Source organism: Parasteatoda tepidariorum, chromosome 4, assembly GCF_043381705.1.
Source record: "Parasteatoda tepidariorum isolate YZ-2023 chromosome 4, CAS_Ptep_4.0, whole genome shotgun sequence".
Lineage (NCBI taxonomy): Eukaryota > Metazoa > Arthropoda > Arachnida > Araneae > Theridiidae > Parasteatoda > Parasteatoda tepidariorum.
Window position 1 is genome coordinate 82,868,612 of NC_092207.1, and position 24,539 is coordinate 82,893,150.

General features: G+C 29.1%; 2 protein-coding genes across 5 annotated transcripts in view; one reads left to right on the forward strand and one right to left on the reverse strand.

Annotated features, from left to right (window-relative positions):
• The window catches only part of LOC107441019 (MBT domain-containing protein 1), a 41,309-nt gene extending 38,827 nt beyond the window's left edge, over window positions 1-2,482 (forward strand). For all 3 annotated transcript variants that reach the window (XM_043039175.2, XM_043039172.2, XM_043039174.2), the window contains exons 12-14: window positions 559-651; window positions 887-975; window positions 2,320-2,482. In XM_043039175.2, coding sequence (XP_042895109.1) covers window positions 559-651; window positions 887-951 — 158 coding nt within the window. In that variant the 3' untranslated portion in view covers window positions 952-975; window positions 2,320-2,482. The remainder of the gene's footprint in view (window positions 1-558; window positions 652-886; window positions 976-2,319) is intronic.
• A 1,083-nt stretch (window positions 2,483-3,565) lies between these two features.
• LOC107441018 (sodium- and chloride-dependent glycine transporter 2) overlaps window positions 3,566-24,539 on the reverse strand; it is a 33,113-nt gene continuing 12,139 nt past the window's right edge. For both annotated transcript variants that reach the window (XM_021147542.3, XM_043039171.2), the window contains exons 5-15: window positions 23,553-23,749; window positions 21,906-22,038; window positions 19,951-20,085; window positions 18,817-18,920; window positions 18,200-18,324; window positions 15,655-15,767; window positions 14,312-14,440; window positions 12,528-12,627; window positions 10,413-10,513; window positions 6,127-6,282; window positions 3,566-5,566 (exon numbers count right to left, since the gene is read on the reverse strand). In XM_021147542.3, the coding sequence (XP_021003201.2) occupies window positions 5,390-5,566; window positions 6,127-6,282; window positions 10,413-10,513; window positions 12,528-12,627; window positions 14,312-14,440; window positions 15,655-15,767; window positions 18,200-18,324; window positions 18,817-18,920; window positions 19,951-20,085; window positions 21,906-22,038; window positions 23,553-23,749 (1,470 nt within the window). In that variant the 3' untranslated portion in view covers window positions 3,566-5,389. The remainder of the gene's footprint in view (window positions 5,567-6,126; window positions 6,283-10,412; window positions 10,514-12,527; window positions 12,628-14,311; window positions 14,441-15,654; window positions 15,768-18,199; window positions 18,325-18,816; window positions 18,921-19,950; window positions 20,086-21,905; window positions 22,039-23,552; window positions 23,750-24,539) is intronic.

Genomic DNA, 24,539 nt, shown 5'->3' on the forward strand with positions numbered 1-24,539 from the left:
TATCCAGAAATGTTGAGGTATGATGCTAGAGGTGCTTCCCTGTGGTGAACTTTCTGTTTGTGTGCCTGTGCATTGGTGCATTTATTTATCTAAATTACCTTAAGTTTACGTTTCCTAATTGTCAAGAAATTGCATTCAAATAATCTCAGAAACAGCTGTTTCATCTTAATTTACGATATCAATCAAATCATCAAATAAGGATATCATTCTTAATTTAATGATTTGATTAATATTGTAATTTAATCATAAACTCTCAAGTTAGTTGCCAAAATAATTATTGTCGTTGAAAATCAAGAAGATAGTAGTATTTCAATAGTAATCCATCACTGGTACAAAAAAAAATATTGGTAATTGTTTTTTGGTGTTCCAAGTCAGATATTATTGGTGTCAGGACCGAGGGGCAGCTCTTGGTTTCTAACCTTGTGTTACCAATAATCAATACTGTTCTTAGCTTCTGTCACATAGAAGTTCATCATTATTGTTTCGCTAGTTACTTGATACCTTTTCTATATTTTTCTCCGTAATGCATTTCTTAATTTTTTTCTTAATCTATTGTAGAGAGGAGAAAATTTCGATCTAAAAAAAGTGCTGATGACTCTCCACCTATGCCTAAGTTAAAACAGCTTGAAACTCCTCCTGAAATTGTAAAAAGTAAGTTTTTATATGGTCAAAAATAATATCCTACAATGACCTAACTGTTTGAAATAGCATTTATACTACACCAAAGGTAAATTGGGATAAAATCGGTGAAATTTTTTCAAGCACTGACATAAGCATAAAGAAAAGCAGTTAAATGCTCTTTCATTACTCTTTATTTTTAAGTTAATTTTGTTGATGTTAAATTCTTTCAGTAACTTATGTTTTTTTTTTTTAAACCTTTATTAAGGACCTTCAAGAAGTGCAAGACCCTTAATTAATCTGGAAGAATATACTTCAGAATCTGATGAGTAGTTTGTAGCTTCCAAGGTTGAAAAGGTAACATTTAAATATTTTTTGACATCTTTCTTCTTAATTCTTTGAGTTATAATACTCGTTACTTAATACTCGTTTTCTTGATATTTTTATCTTAAACATTTTAGTAAATATTTTTACTCTTTCATGGACATTTATTAAGGTAAAGTGTTAAATGCCCTAAATTCCACATAGATCGAAGCTAGAAAAAATTTTAATATAAAAATATTTTATAAATTTCAAAACATGGGCGAAGCTTACTTAAATTTTTGTTAAAGAAACATACAACTATGAGCTACACTGGTTTGTTTGTTACCCTGTTCAATAGAACATTTGAAATAGGTTAGACACAATTGTTCCAAATGAAATATGATACAAGATGTGACTCTAAAAGAACTTAAATATCTTTTGTTTTCTTTCATAAATTTCAATATATTGTTAATCAAAGCAGTGCTACAAATTATTTTAGAAACAGTTTTGTGGTTTTCTGTTAGTTGAGACTAAGGGGAGGAACTGTCTCAAATTGGTTTCTTTTGAGCCCTGTGGCGGAATTTTTTTAGGCTTTCTGCAACAAAACTCTCTATCACTAATCTCTTTCTACAAGATACTTTCAATAATAACAAAGATGTATGTTATTAATTTAAAATAACAAAACTCTGTTTACAAAGACATATATATATATATAAATTTCTTTAATTGAATGTGTAATATTTTTTTGTATTGTAATTTTATGGGTGATAATCTCGTATTTAGCTGGGGGGGAGTCCCTTCCCTATTTCCTTCATCGTATTTTGTGAGTCATCATCACATTAAAAATATTAGTAATTAACATTAATTATCGAAAAACAGATGAAATTACGTGTATCAGACTCTTCATATAGTGGTTACTCAAATGCCTGTTTCTTTTCAAGGCTTGATTGTTGTAATCAATAATATTGTATAAACAATATCAGATTTTAAAAATTGAAAATCAGAAGCAATAACTGCCAAAAAAATCAATAGAATCATTGCCTTGGAAAGTAAATACACAAATGGGCGTTTCGAATTTACCATATCGTCTTTGAAATATATCGCGATATTTAAAAATATTATCTTGCTAGTAAAAAAAATCCTGTTGATGTTAAACTTTTAAAAATGAGCCTAAATTAGACTGTCACTATCAGCAAGATGAAGTCAGTCTTAAAAGGAGTTAGAGATAATTGAAAAAAAAAAAGTTTGTTGCATTAATCTGACTTTATACCATTTTCTATGTTTGTCCAAGAGTCTAGCTACACTATTGCCTAGCACTTTCCAACTATATAATTATATTTAGTTTATTAAATTTAAAGTTATAAATATATCATACTATATTAAAACTTTTTTTTACAGTGCTTTATAATGTTTCATCTTCTCATGTTCAGCTGAATATCTCATTTATGTTTAAGCATCTTCAATTGTAAATATGTGTTTTACTGTACATTTTAATAAATTATGAAAAACTTTTTTAAGATGTAAATAAGAAAAGTTTTAAATAAAATGTATATTGTTGTAAGTTTCTGTTCAATGCATGCATCAAAATTTATGAAATATATTTGAATTGCTCACGGCAATCCAACTAGCCCAATGTACACTAACTTTACAGAATGACATAAACTTAATATTTTCAAGACTTCTATTATCAATAAATTTTTTTTATGCAAGATGAAAAATCAATCCCAGAAAATTGGGGCGCTTTGCCTTTTGTTGGATGTTCCACTTTGAAAACCTCAGACGTTGTGAACCTTTTCTAATTACTATTGGATTAAAATGTAAAGAGTCTGAGTTTTTAATGAAAAGGAAATATAAAGTTAGGACATTTTATTTGAGTTACCTTTTAGGCAGTTTTATGGCATATTATGAGTCTTGTAATATGCAAAAAAAAAGCTGTAAATAAAAATTAGTATTTTATGTAATAATTAAAATTAAGATAAGTTCAAAAAATTATTTTATTTATGTTTTCTTCTAAGCTAAATTTAAATTAAAAATTACATTTCTTGCCATTATTTAAAACTCTGATCTGTGAAAGAGGGGGGGGGAGACAATAGATCTTGCCAAAATTTCAGTTCCATTTAGTAAATAATTATGTCCAACAAGAACTCTCTCTGTCAAGAAAAGTGGTATTAAAATACTAGTTCGTATTCATAAGAATTCAACTCATCACTCCAGTGTGTGATAGAAAAAAGTGGGTTATTTTTTTTATTTTATCCAAATGCTGAATGCCTTATGTTCACTCCTTTCTATGCATTTACACATCCCCTGCCATGGTCTAACACCTTACCCAGTTTTTCAGTACTATCCCTTAACCACGGTCATGGCAGGAATGCCAGGTAGTTTGAACCTGGTCAGTGTCTGAACTAGAACCCTCTCTTTCTATGTTTCTTCTACCAAACAGGGTATTTTCAGCCACAACAGATTTAAACTACACCTTGCTACTTATATGCGTCTGTTATGTTGTCGGCTGTCAGAATGAACTTGCAAACCCTAGTTCTCCAAGAGCGGTGTGAGTGATTCCTTAACCGACCAGGCCACCAGAGTGCTTTTTTACAGTCTTCCTTTTTTTTATGAATTAATTTTTTTTATTAAAAAAGATACAAAATGAAGTTTATATACAACAAAATTTATTTTTAATACAGAGAAACATTGAAAGTTTATCTTAAACTTCTAACATAGAAATGTATTTTTACATCAAACTTTCAATAGTTTTTGTTAATGAAAATACAATCATAAAACTACTGAAACTCTCTTTGGAGAAATGATAAAATCAATGAACTTTAAAATTTGTCATCAACTTGAACTTCATCTCATGGCATGAAAAAATTCTTAAAATATATTGTAAATATCTATAATACAAATTTCTAAAACTTTCAACATTCATATAACAAGCATAACTTCAGAAAAAATATATCTTTATTATGAATATAGAGTGCACAAAAAAAAAAACAACCACCTTGAAAAACTCATTCCTTGAAAAACATTCTAGAACACAATCTTAATGGCTTGGGTGAGTGATGACAAATATGCTTATTAATTAGTGCAGACAATATTTTAAGTTACAAATCAGTAGTTTGGTTGGGAGAGCACTCCAAAGTTTGGACTCCTTAATATTAATTTTACTTTTAGCATATTTCGCTATATCTTGAGAAATTTTTAAGCAATTTTTACATACAATTATAAAACTCATTTATCCAAAGATAATTACACTCAAAAATTAACTTTTGGTAAATATTTATTATTTTGTTTAAGAATGGTAAAAAAAAAAAATTGAATTGTAAGGTACAAAATCATTTTAAAGCATACAATTTTGTATGAAAAAATAAAAATATTGAGCCAAATCAGTCTTGGTTCCTGGGAAATTCAATTTCTCAGCAACTATTTGATCGATTTTACATTTTGTATATTCTTTAAAATGCTGCAAAATATTGATAAACATTTACAAAAAGAAATTTTTTTCATTAAATTATCTTTAGATAAATGAATTTTATAGTTGTGTGTAAAAAAAATTCAGTTCGCTTCAAAGGCTCTCAAGATATAGCGAAATACGTAAAAAGGTAAAATTAACATTAAGGGATCCAAACTTTGCAGCGCTCTCCTGACCTACCTACTAGAATCCTATTTCCCAGATTTCAGCTACCCCCTATATATTAGGGGTCAGAAATTTGAATTCGTCGGGGGGGAGGTTATCTTTATTCAGATAAAGTACTTTTTTTCTAATTTCTTAACTTAGATATTGTTCGCACTTATTAATTAGCATATTTGAGATTGAGTCCTAGAATGTGAAATCCAATCATTAGATAAAAAGTTATTCAGGGTGGTTAGTTTGGTTTTTTTGGCGCACTGTACACGAGTTTGATAATAGCTTAAAAACATCATCTAAAATACACTGACTAGGATTACAATGCTCTATTGTATTTGTATGCAATAAAATCAATTTTTCAGGAATCTAATCAGAAACTTTTATTTTAAAAGAAGGAAAAAATAAGCTTGAATATTCTTTGAAAAAAGCAATTAGCTATTTATGTTAAAAAATTAAACACATTTAAACATGAATCTTATTCATATAAATATTTCAGAAGAAAAAAAAGTTTGTTTTTTTAAGCCTACATATCATGAAAGAAAGATTACACCACTATATAAGACCTTATATTAGTAAATCAGGTGAAAGAAAATTCTAACAAATAAGTTGTGTAGAAATATTTTTTGATCAGATCTCAGTTGTAGTTTATTCAATCATTATTTGTTACACTTTCACTTAGAATTCTGCACAATTGTACTCAATCATGCTTATATATATCAACCAGTTTGATTGCTAAACACTAACATTCTATGAATCTTAATAATGCTAGAAATAGAGTTTTGATTAAGTATTAAAATATTTAAATATTGTTCTATTTCGCATTCATTAACTATTACACAAATGCTTTCACACAATGGTATTTTGCAATGCAGATTTAGTCTCCAATTTACCATTGCAGTCAGTAATGGTGTTGATCACATATTCTTTTTCATGCATTGAAGTGAAATGAGATTTATAACGCTGCCTTATCTCTGAATCTGCTGGTCCCCAATCAGCATGAGGCTTGAATGCTTTTTTCCAATCCTAAAGAAAAATTCTTAAAAACATTAGACTGAATTTTTTTTAATATTTTTTCTTATTTTTTATTTAAAGGCTTTATATAATGCGTGCATCATGCGGCAATATTTTACGAAGGTATGTTTGTATTAATATAATTTGACATATCAATTTAAAACATACATTTTTAGCTTTTAGGAGCTTAGTTGTAAACATATAACCAAATAATAAATTAGAAATATAAAATATTTAATGTTATAATTGTGAATTTATGCATCTCTTTTTACTTATTATTTATATGTCTCTTTATTTGCTGCAAATTGCATTTACAATGAGATACAAATAAAAAATTAGGTATTAAGAATTAACTTATTTACAAATGTAAACAGTGCAATAAAAGATTTTTAATAAGATATACATACTACACATTTAAAACATTTTAATTTAAAAAAAGGTTTATTAAGAACGTTTCAGTATGCTCCTATCAAAATATATATATATTTTTTTATGGATAATGTTCTTTGAATAGAGTAATATAATTAAGAATAATTATTTTAATCATAAGTGTAAATATATTTAAATCTTACCTTTCTATGCTTAAAAAGCTGTATTCCTGCCCATATGGGTATTTGTAAAACTGATATAAGATATAGACACCATCCAATTCTGTCGCCCCAAAGCGGATAAGGTATGCCACCATATTCAATAAGTTTGTGTGTGCACATACTATAAATTACAATAAACTGAAAAATAAATAAGTTATTTCAGTTGCCTAAACACTTAATCTTAAGTAATGTTATGCAAAAGGTATATAATATATCTATATAGCATCTTATACTTTTATTTTCTATAACTGTAGCGCTGACTATAGATGCTATATTTAATAATACTTCATGAAGTTATTGTGATAATATCTCACACATATTAAAATAGTATTTATTTTTATAACTATTTAGTATGAATTTTTTTTTAATGCTTGGTAATAAACTTTACAAATGTGATAATTGTCCCAAAATACACTTATTTAATGTACATTCCAATCCTGCCCCAATTCTCACTAGCTGTGAACAAAATTTTTATTTTATTGTATTTATCAAAATTTACAATATTGTATTTTTTGAAAATTTTGGTTAATCTGTCCCAAATCATGCATTTATTTTTTTACAAGGCTTAACTAGACTTTTCCAAATCCAAAAAAAGTTTTGCAAAGGATGAAAATATTAGGGGGACTGGAAAGTTATGTCATTTCCATGCATTAAATGTTCGTTAGTCTTCATTTTTTCCGATGAGTTTGATTAATTTTCGATCTGGCATTGAAAGGTTTTTGTTAACGAAGGTGAATACATTATTGATTAAAAATAAAATCTTGATAACAAATATCAAAACGACAAATCAGTTATGTACCGAAACGACATAACTTTTTGGTCTCCCTAATAGATTTATTTATATAATTTCTAAATGGTTTATGAAGAAATTATTTTTTTAATTACAATTCCTAGGGGAGTAAAATTATTCTTTTGAACAAAAAGTATATAATTTTCAGTTACCACTCCAAATAGCTCTAAAACTAGCTCATTTGAATTATTTTTATCACCCTTAATATTAAATAAAGGGTAGACTTAAAAAAATATTCCCTTTAGTTAATTAACCTACATATATTATTTTATTAAACATCAACTGCACACTATGTTTCATGGTTACCGTTGCAAGTTTGTTGTAACGGAAATTTCCACAGTTTTTTGTGAATGTTCATGTTTTATTTGAAAATAAATAATATTATCTTTTTTCATTAGCTGGTGGCTGGAAAATACAGAGTCCTGAAGTTTTATTTAATTTGAGTATATATTTCTTCTTCTTTGTAATTTAACTCCTTTATTTAAATACCATACATTTTCTAATTATGCTAATAGCATTAAAATAAATTTTTAAGAATTTGTAATCACAGTAACTCAACTAATCTTCAATAAGTAAACGAAATCCTTTGTTTTATGTAGGGTCATGGCTTACTATAAGCAAAGTCACTAAATAGTAGTTTACTATAAGGAATATTTCTAGATCGTTGCTTAGTTTATTTTGGCTTACTAGAAGCAATATCTCTATATCATGACTTACTCAGCTGTGGCTTACTATAAGCAGTAAGGGTTTACGACTGCTAATGTTCAACTCCTTAGCCTTGTAATTTTGAATCCAATCCAGAAGACAAAGGAACTCTTGGATCAAGTATTGGGAGAAATTTGCCTTTGTTGAGGACTTTTTGATGGAACTAACCAGTCAGTGGAGGCCAGATGCGGAATTCNGTACATTCCAATCCTGCCCCAATTCTCACTAGCTGTGAACAAAATTTTTATTTTATTGTATTTATCAAAATTTACAATATTGTATTTTTTGAAAATTTTGGTTAATCTGTCCCAAATCATGCATTTATTTTTTTACAAGGCTTAACTAGACTTTTCCAAATCCAAAAAAAGTTTTGCAAAGGATGAAAATATTAGGGGGACTGGAAAGTTATGTCATTTCCATGCATTAAATGTTCGTTAGTCTTCATTTTTTCCGATGAGTTTGATTAATTTTCGATCTGGCATTGAAAGGTTTTTGTTAACGAAGGTGAATACATTATTGATTAAAAATAAAATCTTGATAACAAATATCAAAACGACAAATCAGTTATGTACCGAAACGACATAACTTTTTGGTCTCCCTAATAGATTTATTTATATAATTTCTAAATGGTTTATGAAGAAATTATTTTTTTAATTACAATTCCTAGGGGAGTAAAATTATTCTTTTGAACAAAAAGTATATAATTTTCAGTTACCACTCCAAATAGCTCTAAAACTAGCTCATTTGAATTATTTTTATCACCCTTAATATTAAATAAAGGGTAGACTTAAAAAAAATATTCCCTTTAATTAATTAACCTACATATATTATTTTAGTCAATATCAACTTCAATAAGTGCACAATATGTTCCATGGTTAACGTTGCAAGTTTGTTGCAATGACAATTTCCACAATTTTTTGTGAATACTACAATTTGTCAAAATTACCAGTATTAACATGTACATTTTTTATTTGAAAATAAATAATATCTTTTTTGATTAGCTGGTGGCTGGAAAATGCTGAGTCCTTAAGTTTTATTTAATTTGAGTATATATTTCTTCTTAGTATTTTAACTCCTTTAATTAAATACCATGCATTTTCTAATTATACTAATAGCATTAAAATAAATTTTTAAGAATTTGTAATCACAGTAACTCAACTTATCTTAAATAAGTAAACGAAATCCTTTGTCTTATGTAGGGTCATGGCTTACAATAAGCAATGTCACTAAATAGTGGTTTACTATAAGGAATATTTCTAGATTGTTGCTTAGTCTGTTTTGGCTTACTAGAAGTAATATCTCTATATCATGACTTACTCAGCTGCGGCTTACAATAAGCAATATCTCCTTATGGTTTACTATAAGCAGTATCTCCACATAGTGGCTTACCAAAAATTATGTAAAATGAGAGATTTCTTGATGCTTAAACTTTAACACTTATTTGTAACTCATTTATTTATCAGGACTTTTCTGAAGCTTCAAAATTGATAATATATAACTGATAGAATATTTAGCAGAATAGATCAATAGCAAGAAAGTAGTTCAGAGAATAGTCCAAATCCTTTCAAGTAAGGATTCATTTTTTCTCTTGGATTATAAATTTATAAAGATAGCACACCTACCCCAAAGTGTAATAACAATACAAAAAGGTGAAAAAATTTAGTCATCCTCCTGTTAACCAGAAAATTTACTGAAATGGCGGCTTAACACAGTCTATTGCTTAGTGCAATGAAATTTCTATATTCTTTGTGTTGAAAAACCGGTAGAAACACTAGCAAGCAATAATTTGATGAAACAACTCAATTTAATGATTTGTCTTATTGTATTTCTTAGTAGATATGGCAAGACAGTCTGCTTCCATTTAAAAAAAAAAATAATTCTAACCAGAGGCCTTTTATGTTGGTACTTACGTAAAATAAACTGATATATAAAGATTTTTAAAATTTTGTCCACTGTTTCCATTGTTTTTCCTCTTTTTGTGTGATTTTATTTTGTTTTTTATTCAATAACCGTCGTAGAATAGCCGACCCAATTTTTTGGGTTTACGACTGCTAATGTTCAACTCCGTAGCCTTATAATTTTTAATCTAATCCAGACGACAAAGGAACTCCTGGATCAAGTATTGGGAGAAATTTGCCTTTGTTGAGGACTTTTTGATGGAACTAACCCACATTTGCGTTACATGGAAAGAAAAACCTCCCACGGTTAGCCTGATGGCAAAGAGACTAACCCATGATCCATCTACCACTGAGGATATTTTACTTCAGCACTGCGGTCAATGCAGGCCGGATCCGGAATTCATATCGACCAGCCATTGCTGGGATTCGAACCCTGTTCACCTCATTTGAAGGTGAATGCTCTATCCCCTGAGCCATTACGGCTTGATTTTCTGTGTTTGGCAAAAGTCATATTCTTCATGGCATGAAAGTATGGAATTCAGTGCTCTGCCTAGTTTTATTAGTTTTGTATTAAAAATTAAATATTTGTCTAAAAAAGGAAATCAAATGTTTTTCTACCAAGTCCCCTTACTTTTTTAGTCCCATTTTTCACTGTTCTATTTCTCTCTATTTGGTTAGAAAACCTTTTTGGAGCCCTGAAAACAGTATTTGATATGTCTACTGATCAAATTCTGTCCATGTAAATTGTATACAGTTTTTTGCAGACTTAAAATTAAATAGTTATAAAAGGTTTTAAAACTATTTGTAAAAAGAAAAAGGGATGTATTCCATCATGACTCATATTTAGTTTAAATATGATTTATAATTGTACTCACCAACAACACAAAGGGAGAGATGTATTTCCAACATATTCTCCAGTAAATCCCTGGCTTAAAACCTAACATAAAATGTAAATCTTCTGAAAATCTATCTGCACCTAAAAATGTTATAAACATTTTTTAAATTCTTTATTTTCAGACAAATTTGTTTTAGTGATGACAATTAACATACATTTTTGAGATGAATTTTTTGCTTAAAACTTGGCTTTGATTATTGATTATCGATCTATTATTGTTGATTAACTAAGTATAAGCCAGACAAACTATATATTTGACACTAGAAAATGTGCATAAAAAGTACCATTTCTCCCTTCACCCCTCTTCATAACTTTGACTTCGTTATTATTCCATATAATCCCCCATAAAACTGTACATAGTTTTATAAAAATATATATAAAGTAAAACACTGCTTATTCATTTATGCATCTTTTTACATTTATATGTTGTTTCATAGCAGTTCCAGGTTATTTTATTAAAATTGTCCATTTACACAATGGTAAAAACATAAATGATCAGTTATATGCAGTTCCCCCCCCCCTTAAAAAACACATGAATGTTTGGCTTGTATCCAGAAAACTCTAGATAAAGTTCTAAAAAAGAATTTTTTCCCTTGGAAATATTTTGACTTACATGTCTACCTGTATGGAAAGTGCTGTTTACATTTATGTTATCAAAATGTGAATGAAAAGACAGGATTTTTTTTCCAGATGTTTTGTTTTAACTTTTAATTACTACTTCTAATGTTTTTAACAGTAGTGTTAAATTGTTATAAAAATTATTTTTTATGATAAATGACTAATTTTTTTTAATTTTCGGTTATATGTAGATTTACATCTGTCCCCTGTAAGATGTAAGAGTGATGTTTTTTACGTTTACACATTAACACATTGAGAACATAAGCAGGGGTGATTGTGCTTCGGAAAAAATCTGGATTTCCGGATTTTTCGCTAACCGCGATCTGAAAGTTCTCGAAATCCAAAGTCCAGAAGTTTCAAGAAATCATCGATCACATTTATATATAAAAATTCTTTTATATTTTATTCAAAAATAATAGAACTAGAATTTATACTTGGCATCTCTTTCATTTGTAAATATTTTTTCTGGTAGAATAATAAATGTGATTAGAGATAAAAGTAAACTTAGTCACATAATTATTCATTTAAATTATGCTGCATATAATTCATTTAGAATATCATGTTTTGAAAATTTAAATGATTTAAATTTATAAAAATATTAATTTTTTGAAGGATTTTAATGAAGAAATTTTCAGGATNATTTGTAAATATTTTTTCTGGTAGAATAATAAATGTGATTAGAGATAAAAGTAAACTTAATCACATAATTATTCATTTAAATTATGCTGCATATAATTCATTTAGAATATCATGTTTTGAAATTTTAAATGATTTAAATTTATAAAAATATAAATTTTTTGAAGGATTTTACTTAAGAAATTTTCCAGATTTTTGAGTTGGACCCACAATTACCCCTGCATAAGTCATCGATTACTGACTCTGAACTATCTGTTTAAGTTGCGTCAGTGACTGACAGCGATAAATATGATGTTGTTGTTGTTCATTTACGTCGCACTAGAGCTGCACAATGGGCTATTGGTCTACGGTCTGAGAAACATCCCTGAGGATGATCCGAAGACATACCACCACAATTTTGATCCTCTGCAGAGGGGATGGCACCCCCGCTTCGGTAGCCCGACGACCCACACGCGAAGTCGAGCACTTTACGGTAGAACAGTTTAACGAGGACCCATACCGCACGCCCTCGGTCCCTACGCAGACTGATCCCAGTGGTCACCCACCCGCACACTGACCGCATCCAGTGATGCTTGACTTCGGTGATCTGCTGGGAACTATGTCTTAACGATCAGTCCACTGTGGGACATTTACATTGTTTTAAGTAATTACTGAAAATTTATATAACTTAATATTTATTTATTACAAATCATAATTTTATTTATTTATATATGTTAGTAGTTCACTTCTCATTGCTTTACCACAATACAAGTGCTTCAAAGCAGCACTTGACCTTTCATTAGAAACACGCATGGCACTCAATGTTTTAAAATAAAGTATCAATAATGTGATTCATACTCACCATATATCCACATGAGAGCTATAATTTCACACATTGCTACACATATACCAGCAAAGCCTCCTCCATATGTATCCATCAAATTAAAAACATATTGGCCTCCCTGCAATATTTTACATATCAAACATTTTCATTTAGTATATTTCAAAAGATGTATTCACTGTTATGCTTAAATCAGTTACATAAATAAAATGTATCTTCTTATGTGACAGGATATTTTAAAATGTTTTTTAATAAAATATGCAATAATGCAAAATAAGTTTTACTTCTGTGTAATTAAATTTCTTATTATATTTATGAATTTTCATTCTTTAGTTTATTGTGTATCAATCTTAAACAATAAATGTCATTATCTATATAATATCTAAAATATTAGTTGAATAGAATTAAGGGATCAAAAAAACAAAACCTGAAAAGAATTATATTTGTAGATTAGCCGTTCCTATCAGATGAGACCTTTTTCGCATAATTAAAGTATTGCTTTGTGCATAAATTATCTTTAACTTGTTAGATGTGTAGTCTTTATTTAAAAAAATAAATCCAAACTGTACATTAAAATATGTCTTTTTGAAATCAAAATAAGATTTATTTTAATAAATATTTGATATCTTAACCCTTTGGAGCAGAATTTTTACTAAACATAATTTTCATTATTTTGTATAAATTTAGGTCAAAATAAGGAAAAGTATATTTAGCATTTCAATAATTTATGGTTTTATAATACAATGAAACAGCAGTGTCTTTTTTCTGTGTTAAAGGTAGAATCTTCCAAACACAACTCACTTCTGAATAATAATTTTTCAAATTTGCAGTTATTTAAAATTTTTTAATTTACAAAATAAATTATTGATAAATTTTTGAATATGAAAAGAAAAATTAGACTTTTTTATAATTAAAAAATACCAAAATATATTTTTGCTTTTAATTAGAGCGTTAGAAAACTAAATTTCTTTAATTTCCATCTGAATAAATGTAGAAGAACAAGTAATCGAAAAATTTTCTTTCTACAGTAATATCATTAAAACTAACTATGAAAATTTCATGGATTGAGATTAAAAAATGGCCTAACTTCTAAAATATGGTAAAAAGATAGAATCATGACACTAGAACAAAGGAAACCATAGCTTTGTATTTATATGAAAAAAAAAAAAAACAAGGAATAATATTACTTAAATGTAATTCTTCTGATTCGCTAATAATGTCTGAATCTTCTCTGATAACTTCTAAATGTCTGATTCACTAGATTTTTTCTCGCTTAAATATTTATTAAATTGCAACCTTCACTAGTAATACTATAACTTCCTTTTATGAGAAGGATTCTAAAAATATATATCAAGGGTGGTGTTTACAGTACACCCTGTATTTATAGTACTCTATTTCTCTGCCAATTCATTAAATAAGATGCTTTTAGCACGTTGAAAACGGCTCGCATTTTTAAGGAAATCCCTGTTGGGCCACACGCGTTGTTTAGAAGCGTTCGTATTGTGGTACAGCCATGGGAAGTACACAACTAAGAGATTGAAATAAATATAAATTTTAAGTAAATTATAGTGATTACTCAAAACAATGTATTTTTTTAGATTTACATCATATTTTACACTATCAATCACTGATGACTGACATGGCCTAAATGGCCAGTGTCGGTCATCGATGACTGAAGTGACTTTCAATGTGTTCTTAAAACAGATCACTGATGTCATTAAATTGTCGAAAGAAGGTGTTTCTAAATTTACTAAAATGTTGCTATTAATTTTAATTTTGAAAGTATAAGAGTACTTGATTCATACCTCTGTAACGCATGGCAATCCCAAAATGAAGAGAATTATGCAAAAGAACAAATTAATGAGAGATTTTCGCTTTTGGAGAAGGGGAAATTCATCATATATGGCTGTAAAGAAGCTTTCCAAGTAGGAGAACTGTAAAATAAAACAATTTTGAATGTAAAGACATGCCTTATATTTACACCAATTTTATTTTCATTTTTAAAGACAGGTAATGAATTCAAAAAAAGCTGAGAGCTATATTAAAATTTTGTGTCAATAATTTCTTCACTATCTAATATCCACTCCAAGCAACAACCACGAGTGTTAATTCACAAACTAAAGTAAGAGCTATATAAACTTACATTTTAAATTTCTAAAAATAACAAATTTCTTACTAATAAAACATTATTTTTGGTTGTGTGTGTCCAGTTTATTTAGTGTTACGTATACAATTACTTTAAAATCATAACTAAAAACTATTTAAAGCCAATTTATTAAAAAATATTTGAAAGGAACATTTTAGAAAACTATGAAAGGGTGGTGACATCAGAACAAGCATTTTCATATTTTTCAATTGTTTCTTAAAAGATTAAGACAAAGTGGTTATTTTGGAACAAATTTTTTTTCTTATTTACTTGACCGTGGCTTAATACTTTAAAGTTAAACATTAAATGGGTTTTTTTTTTTTGTATCTTAGTATTTGAATTTTTCCAAAAAGCGTTTTTCTTTTAGCCACATTTTCAAGTCGTCTGCGCTTAAAACCTTGACAAATCAACATATTGCCGTTAAGTTGTATTTTAAAAGATCACAAAGTTCTCTATGTTCATTGAGTTTTTCCTTTTTTTGCAAATTGGGGTCACCATTTATACAAATGTTAATACATTAAAAAAAATATTAATGTAACATGTATAGTGGAAAAAGTTTGCTTTTCCTTTCTTCTAGTTTAAAAATTGCAGCTAATGCTAGTTCAACCTTACACCTTTCGAAAAAAAAAAGGAGACTTCATTAAAAATAAGCTATATTGCAGCGATTTTTTTGTATACTTCGGAATAATTCAATTAACAGTTCACTAGAACAATAAATTTAAATGATAAATGACTTTTTTCAGAATTATGATTTATTTTACTTTCTATCTAAAAAAAAAAAATTTCTTCCCAGAATGCACTAGTTTATGCCGCCGATAGAATACCTACCCTAACATATTAATTGCTCTATCACTGCAAATTGATTTTTATAATTGCAAGTTTACTTTGCAGAAACCATATCTACTCTTATAAATTGACTATTCAATTAAACACAATATGCCAAATTATTTTAAAGTTTTAATAGGTTCTGGCCACTCTAAAAACAATACATGCTGTACTTACTTGACTATCTATAGCTAACAAGAATAGCATGAAGAAAAATGACACAGACCACAGTTGAGGTACGGGAAGCCTTGCTAATGCTTCTGGATAGGTGGTGAAGGCTAAGCCCTGTCCTGTGTAAACCATTACAACTCGTAAATTAGTGATGAATATTATAAATATCGTAATAATGATTAGTTGAAACATTCTCCAATTTTTAATAACCAATTCCAATTTTCCAAATTCTTCANGGGTCCGATTAAAAGAAAAATCATTTTGTGAAGGGTCCGTTTTTATGAAAAGATATTTTGTGAAGGGTCCGTTAACGGACCCAAATTCCTTCTAAACAGACCCCTGATAACCATTTCCAAATTCTTCAATTTTAAGGACATTAATATATATTTGAAATCTTTAAATATGATTAAAATAACCTAAATTATGTTTTACAATACAATTTAATAAAGTAAAAAATATATTTTACTTTTTATGACAAAAAATTTATCTGAGTTCTTACAGTTGTGGGTTTTTATTTTGTAAAAGATCCGTTGAATACGCTCGAGTGACCATTAAAAATTCATAATTTTATCCAAATTGAAAATTTGGAGTTATTAAGAAGAGAAAAAAAAATAATTAGGTCTGTAGTTAAGGTACTGTACTTGTAAAGAACTGGGGGGTTCGATTCCCAGTGGTGGTTTGAAGCAAATCGATGGGTTCTAGCTTGTCTAGGAAATAAAACCGGTTGGAGTGCAGTGCTGACCAAATTACCTCCATCATGCCTCTGGTCATGAAATTTGAACTCTATGACCCTCTGGAACACAGTGGGTATTTGTGGGAGAAACTTTACTTTGAAAAAATAAAAATATATCTAATAAATAAAAATAAATTGCTGTTTGTCTCAAACAAATAAACATGGTTAATTGAACTTAAAATTTAAAAAAGCTATTAACATTAATGATACTCCTAATTAAAAAAAAAATTTAATTTTCTAATATTATTTCACCAAATGGTAGAAGGAAGAGATTATTACATAGGACTATAAGGAGCAAAATTGATATACTTATGTGGCAAAAACTTAGTTTGAATATTGTTTTTCATTCCTTATTTAAGTTTTAATGAATTTTCCTAGAAACCTTGATTGAATGAAGCGAACGTGGATTTTTTAATTTCACAACAGGAGTTTTTCTATTTACAATTGCATCTGAAAAATTTACAAATTTTTTTGAAAGAGCCATGATGACTCAGGAGCATTCGCGTTCTAATGAAGTGATCCGAGTTCGAATCCCAGCGATAGCGAATTCCGCACCCGGCTCGCACCGACCACAGTGCTGACGTAAAAATATCCTCAGTGGTAGACAGATCATGGGTTAGAGTCCCCTTGCCGTCAGGCTAACCGTGGGAGATTTCCCTCTTCATGTAATGCAAAAGCGAATTAGTTCCATCAAAAAGTCCTCCACGAAAGAAAAATTTGTCTCAATACTTGATCCAGGAGTTCTCTTGTCTTCTGGGTTGGGTTCAAACTTACACGGCTGCGGAGTTGAACATTAGTAGTCGTAAACCTGAAATTGGGTCGGTTGTTCAACGACGGTTATAAAACATTTTTTTGAAAAATATGCCCAGTTCTAGAAAATATATTTCCATGTGCTATAGTTAATTGTTCCCTTCTTTTATTTTTACCTTGAAGAAAAATTGGAAGATGCAGATTCACTTTCGTTTGAAGATACTCTTAATGCCTGCGGTTGTGTGCTTCTATATTGAAAGAGAGAAATATAGGTATTTAAAACGCTCTGAAAATATTAAAACGAGTGATTTTTTTTTCTTCATAAACTGTCTTTAAGCAAAGGGGGGAGGGGAGAAGAGGCATGTATTTGTCTATGCTCTAGAAAGAAGCTATCTCATTCAATAATTGTTATCAAATATGAAAATCATATAGGAAAATACATTCACAGCAAACAAATTTATAAAAACATAGCACCCTCAATAACTTTTTATTCAATTCTCACGTACCAGTGTTCAATCTTAATGGTTGTAAGTTTAGACTCCTTAATATTAATCTTTCTTTTGCGTATGTCGCCATATCTCGAGAACTTTTTAAGCGAATTAAAGAATTCTTTTGCTCAAAGATAATTCCATGCAAAATGAAATTTTAATATACATTATTTTATTAAAAGTAATAAAAAAAATTAAATATCGTCTACATTAATAAATTAGCATATTTAAGATGAAGCCCTCGAGACATTAAGATTGAGTCCTAGTATGTGAAAAACCCATGCCCAAAAGTGTCATACCACGGGTGCTCTACCCTATTATTAACTGTTTCTTTTGTGTGCTTCTGAGCAAGTCATAATAGGGTAAACTTCCGTAGCCACCTACAATGACATTTCAAAAAAAAAACAAAAAAAAATTAGTCTGAAACATGTTAGTTTAAAAAAATCTAGTGTGGAGAAAGGAACCGATCACAGATTTGAAATTAGCGATATGAAAGTATCTAAAATCTGAGTCCCATGCTACAAAAAAAAATCGCCCCCCACTATAATTTATACCCAAAATATTCAAGCAAAAATCTTACCTCCTTTGACTACAATGCTAATATCAATATTCATTTCCGTCGCCAAGTTACCAAGCACAGAAAAAATTGTCACTCCTCCAAGCAGACTAGTAATAAAATCCAGTAAGCTAACAAACATGGCATCTCTGAGGAAGGAAAAAAACGGAAAATCAATTCATCATTTTGATTTAGGAAGCTAAATGAGGACTGAGTCTGTCAACCTTTTTTGATCTTACGACACCTAATAAGTCGAAAGAAAAGTGAGGGAGAAATGAATGCGTCGAAATTCCTTCCCTGAAACTGTTTTAAAAATCCAAAATCAGTGTGAAATTCTTTGAAGAGAAATTTCAGCTTAATGATTATATATCCAAAATATCCAAATTGATTTTATATATCCAGGGAGATTCAGTACGGATGTTACAAACCTAGAGAGGAGATAAGGCGCATCATAAAAAGTACATGACTGGATTGACTGTTCTTGCACATTTGTACCCATTCTTTTATTTATCTAAATTGAGTTAGTTTTATGTTTGCTAATAATTGTTAATTTTCTAATAATTTTTTACAGAACACCCTGTATACAATTAATAATCTATAATAGTTAATTTTATGTTATAATAAAAAAAAATTATGTGTACCTGTATATATTGTTATCAAATGCATTGTAGCTTGCTTGCATAATCAGGCAACCAGAACCTATAGAAAGAGAGTACAACAATTGTTCAGCTGCTGTCCGCCACACCTAAATAAAATTCATTGCTTTTGTTAGGCATAGTCACTCTATGTTTAAACATCAAACTATAGCTTCTTCCAATCTCATGTAATCAAATTGAGTTCTTCAGAACAGATTAATATTATTTAAGCTCTTACAAAAAAAAAATTATGTTCGTCGAACCCGTATAGATCGACACATACATAAAATAAACCCTAGGTTTAAAGAAAAATATTTTTAAAAAAATCTAATGGCATGTAATATTTGCTATTAGTATTCAGGATTCACAGTAATTCGAGGGGTGAATCTGCATCTTGGCCCTGCATAGTACTGGGATCTAGTTTCGCAACACACATTATCACAGTTGAACTTTCTCAGACATGTTATTTAATCGCGAATAGCACAGAAACTGCACTCGAAAGTGTTTGTAAACTGTTGATTTACTAAAGAAGACTCGGATTGCAACGTAAGAATTTTTTTAACAAAAGTAACTCTTTGTAGCTGCTAGGAGTCTCAAATGTAACAAACAATATTTTTCATAAACGTTTTAAAAAAAGAACGGAAGAATGTATAATTTGCTGCGTTTGCTTAGAAAACTAAGATTTTATTAGTAGCAAATTACAAAATTATTTGCATAGTTTGGCAACAGATGGCGCTGCTGATTGTAAATTGAAAAAACAAAACAACGCCTTCTGCTGAACGTAAAACTATTGCAATTGTAATATATTGTCACAGGCGCTTTACATTTTCCTTCAGACTGTGCCACATATTTATTGCAAATGATCGTTATTTTTAAAATATTGGTTTTACAATCAGCAGCGAGATCTGGTTAAAAAAAATTTAAACTTGTAAGTCATTATGCTAGCAACAGAAATGATATAATTTATATAAGGTTCATCAAAATTGGAGACATAATTTTAAGACATTCTGTATGACTGGGTATTTTAAAATATTTTCTTTTTCTTTTAAACAAAGTGAACTTCTTTCCTCCATGTACGTCTTAGAAAAGGTGCTACTTCATAATCTTAAAAAGCAACATATATAAACATTTAAGAAGTACCTGAATGTGAAAAAGCTTATTCCAATCTGGAACAAATAGATATTTCAAACCCTCCATTGCACCTGGCAAAGAACAGCCATAAGCAACCATCATAATGAGTATGACATAGGGAAAAGTCGCCGTAAAGTAAACAACCTGAAAGTAATAAGCCAAAATATGAATGTGAATGAACCGTTATAGAATATATGCAAATTTTTAAATTTCTTCATTGAAGATCACGCAAAAATAGTAAGAGAGAAATTTTATTAAATCCATCTGATTTCTGTCCTATTTTCGACAGCATTACTTGTTTTTTTTTCTCACGACGTTGAGACACAATTCAGATCTACCATTGAGCAGCCGACCCATTTTCGGTTAATGTTTATCGTTAAATTAAATTGTGGTCAAAATCCGTAACTTTATAGTTTTGAAAACAATCCAAAATAAAAAGGAAGCATTCTACATGAGAAACCATTCAATGGAACTGTGTTAAATGGGGAAGAAAACTACCCACGGTAAAAAAATTCTAACCCATAATCCGAACAATTTTGTTCTAGCAATGTAGTCAGATACTCAAACTGACTTATCTCATACAGGAAATTAAGGAATATATGGCCTTACGTATTTAAAGTTTAAATCAGAGGGTATAAAAAACCGCGCTCATACTTGCCATCCCGGAGCTCCAAATTTTTTCTCTAAATAAAATCCGATTAGATTGAATTTAGAACTTGTTTCGGTTAAACTGCGCAATACTTAAAGTTAAAAAAAAAATTATAATATAACTTTCATATCTTTTGAAGCAATTTCGTGATGATTATTTTATTTAAGAAAATTATCAAAAGTCAGGAGGTACCGAAGCAATTACTACAAAAATAAAATTTTATGTTTAAAATAATTTGCACCTTTGGAAGTTTATTTCGGTGGAGGTATGAAGTCATCACTTTAATTTTCAAAAACTATCGATGGAAAACTTTGGAACATGTAATACGGTTATGCTGCTTTTTGTATAAAACTAAGCAAATGAAGTTAATTTTCACTAAAAAACTTTTTTCCAATTTTTAGACCTTAATAATAGTGATTTAAAATGTACGTATTTTTTTCTAATTTTTTGAAGTTGTACTTATATATTATTCGTTAACAATTATAAATATTTCCGTATACGTCCTCTCGAACATATGTTCTATTTCATTTCTAGTCAAAATAGATAAATAATGCGTATTCTTAAATACTCAATTGATTTTCAATTTTTGTAAAATAGTTTGTAAGAGTAATCAAAGGAAAACTGAAGGAGATAAGCATGCAAGGTTTGCAGTGTTTCATAATTGCTCACAAATAAGAAAAACTATCAGATAATGTTTTCAAATCAATCAATATTTGTAGAAACAAAATGGCGCAGTCTGAAAATCAAGTCAAGACGTACGAGAAAACATTTCTGTTGAAATGGCAGGGAAAACATTTTTTAGTCTATTAATTTTATTGTCAGTTGTTACAATCAGAAGCTCTTCCCGTTGTCAAATGTTATAACAAATATTACAACAAATTTTGAAACTTGGTGACAAAAAAAAGTATGTTTCTTGAGCAAAACACGGCATACTATAGATTTACTTCCGTTTTTCTTTCAACAAATCGTTACATTTTCGATCATTTTTTAGGCATCCTGTAAATTAAAAAAAAAATGTCTAGAAAAAAATTTAAATATTACGTCCACAATAAATCACGTTTTTACTCTTTTTTCATGACTGAGGTAAATATGGTTTCTAGCTAAATTATTCTTGTAATTAAACACTTGTATTCAGGCTTATGAGAACCGTAATAAATTAAAATTAAGATATTTTGCTCTAACCGTAAAATATGATTATTAAAATTAGCACTTTATAATTGTACATTCACCATTGAAAGTTAAACACCTTAGATATAAATTCTTTTTATTTAGACAAACGTAATTATTGCTTTTTTAATTTACTTAAATAACTTACCTTACCGGATGATTTAACACCACGCACCAAACCAAAGTAAACTATGACCCAGCATACAAAGAGAGAGAGTGCTAAATCCCATTTGATGGAACCTAACTCTCCTAAACCAGATGATATATGAAGAACATATTTTCTGAAAGGAATTTATTCTTTATTAAGCACTCAGGATAAAATATAAAACTGCCCGTAAATATTTTCGGAATACATACATTTATATAAGTGGATCTACGATCGAAAATAAAATGATCTAAAAATGTTAAATAGAATTTTTTTTTGTTGAATTTTCGAAAGATGACGAAACAAACAACAAATGAATTCGGAAGCTTTCTATGATGCTACCCAAAAAATAACAAACTGTGCTGTTTTACATAAATATAGCCTAATTAGGGATAACAATCAAAACATGGCTGTAACCTTACATTTTTTTTATGCTGTGATTTGAATTTTGCGAAGTTTCCTTTATGTTCACGACCTGTTAGAATTTATAAATTACCGAAAACTCTTATGAAAATTTCGTGTTAACTTAAACACAAATCGCAATAATAAAACTTCCTAGAATATTAAGTCTGTTCATTACATTGCCTCGTAAGCATATAAGCTGAGGGATGCACCTGAAGTTTTCTAAAATTCTCCTGGTTTTAGGAGGCTTGTTATTCGCGACCGCAACGCTCGAATACGCCTTCTAGGGAGAAGACCGGTTCCATGCTTTTGACCCTACCCCTTTCCCTCTCCTCTTTTTTTTCTCTATAGGAATGTTCTACGATATTTTCCCCCTTCTTAATATTTTTCGTATTTAATTGCCTCAAATATTTTTTAAAACTTTCAAAACGCTTTCTTTTAGAGCTATGTTCTATGTAGTTTTCAGTTCCGTATAGTTTCCTAACTTGAAAGTTTTAATCTATTTGAAAATCAAGAGAGAAATTGACGTACTTCCTTCTCCTATGACTCTCCCCATGCTAATGGTGAAAGCATGCGAAGTGTTGTCTTAGGTAAAGAGTTCTGCTCTACGCCATCTATAGCCCTTTTCAATCACCAATTATTTACATTCAGTCACCATCCATATTTTTTAATTCTATTATTAATTTTTAAGATAAAAATAAAATATGTTAAGCATACTACCAAAAGTGACTAAGTTAGTAATCGGCAAAAATGTTTAAACACCAGTTACCTTTTTTTTTTTTTTTAAATACATGTGTATAAACACCGAAAAAGAGAAAAACGGTAAATAATAAATGAAATATAAAAATACAGACTTTACCAGTGGCAAAAGTTTCCAGACGTAACTTTTCGAAAGAATTGCACGCTTAACTTCGTCCCTATTACCAGTTCACCCAGCATGTGCTTTAAGTGTGCTTTAGGCTGTAAACTTGGATCTTTATAGTTAAAAAAGTACTTTTCAAACTAGATATTGAGCTATAGAGAGTATCCTAAATTAATTAAAAAAATTTATGAAACGAAGTTATTTCAATCTGTATATGATTCTGCATAAGTTAATACTTAAATGAGAATCATTATCGAGATCAAACACATTGAAGCTGTTGTTAAAACCACAGAGAATCTTTTTTTTTGGTGGGGGGGGGNGTGGGGGGGGGGGCTGAAAGTGCAGAGAAAATGTAAATAATAAAAATAACTATATGCATAACTTACTCCCAGAATTGCTCAGATGCTGTTTGGGTTTTATTGTTGCAGTTTGCGAAAGCGTTGTTGTATTCTTTCAACGATATCGCTATTGTGTTTTCTTTCCATGTGATATTTACGGCCTGAATATCTTCTTGTACTTCTGGAATAGTGTCTAATTGTAGGTATTTTGAAACCAAGTTTTTAGTCACCTCTCGACACAGAGTCTGAAAATTAAATTAAAGACTATGAAAAATACTATTAAATAAAGACTATTAAATTAAAGACTATGTTGTATGATACAAAAGTGATTTAAAAAAATAGCATGTGACTAAAATGTTCGTTTTGATTTTAAGACATTAATCGAATTCATGTAATATAAGTTTCGAAATACATTTTTTTTATTCTCTTTCTTTTTAATTATTAAATTTTACTCTCATAGCGGAATTAACTATAGTCCGTTATTGTATAACAAACAGAAAGTTGAAACTATTTTTCAATGATCTAATAATCAAATTCTCATGAATTAAGAACTAGGAGCATTAAAATTGTAATTTAAGAATAATGTAATCGATTAGAGTCAGCGATTTAATAAATTAAAGGTATCCGACTGGTTTCGACACATTTTTCTTTTTTTAGAAAAAAGCTCCATTAAAATTTGAATTTTACGTTTGGAAAGCAGGGGTCATAAAATTGTAAATTTAAAGTCAAGTTTAAAAATTTAAAATTTTTTTTTTCCAAATAAGGGCAAATTTGACAAATTTTTCATATTTTGTTAACAACTTTACAACCCATTGAATACATAAATTTCATTTCTAGAGCAATGGGTTTCATTTCTATTACCTGTAATTTGAACTAAAATCTTTAAAAAAGAAAAAAGAAAACAATGAATGAAAGTTAAATACGTTGTTTAATATCGAATTTTTAAAGAAAGATTGCAAATATTCTTACTTAAAACTTGATAAAAAATAACTAATTCACAATTAGACCTTATCTTTTACTTCAAAACATCGCTAA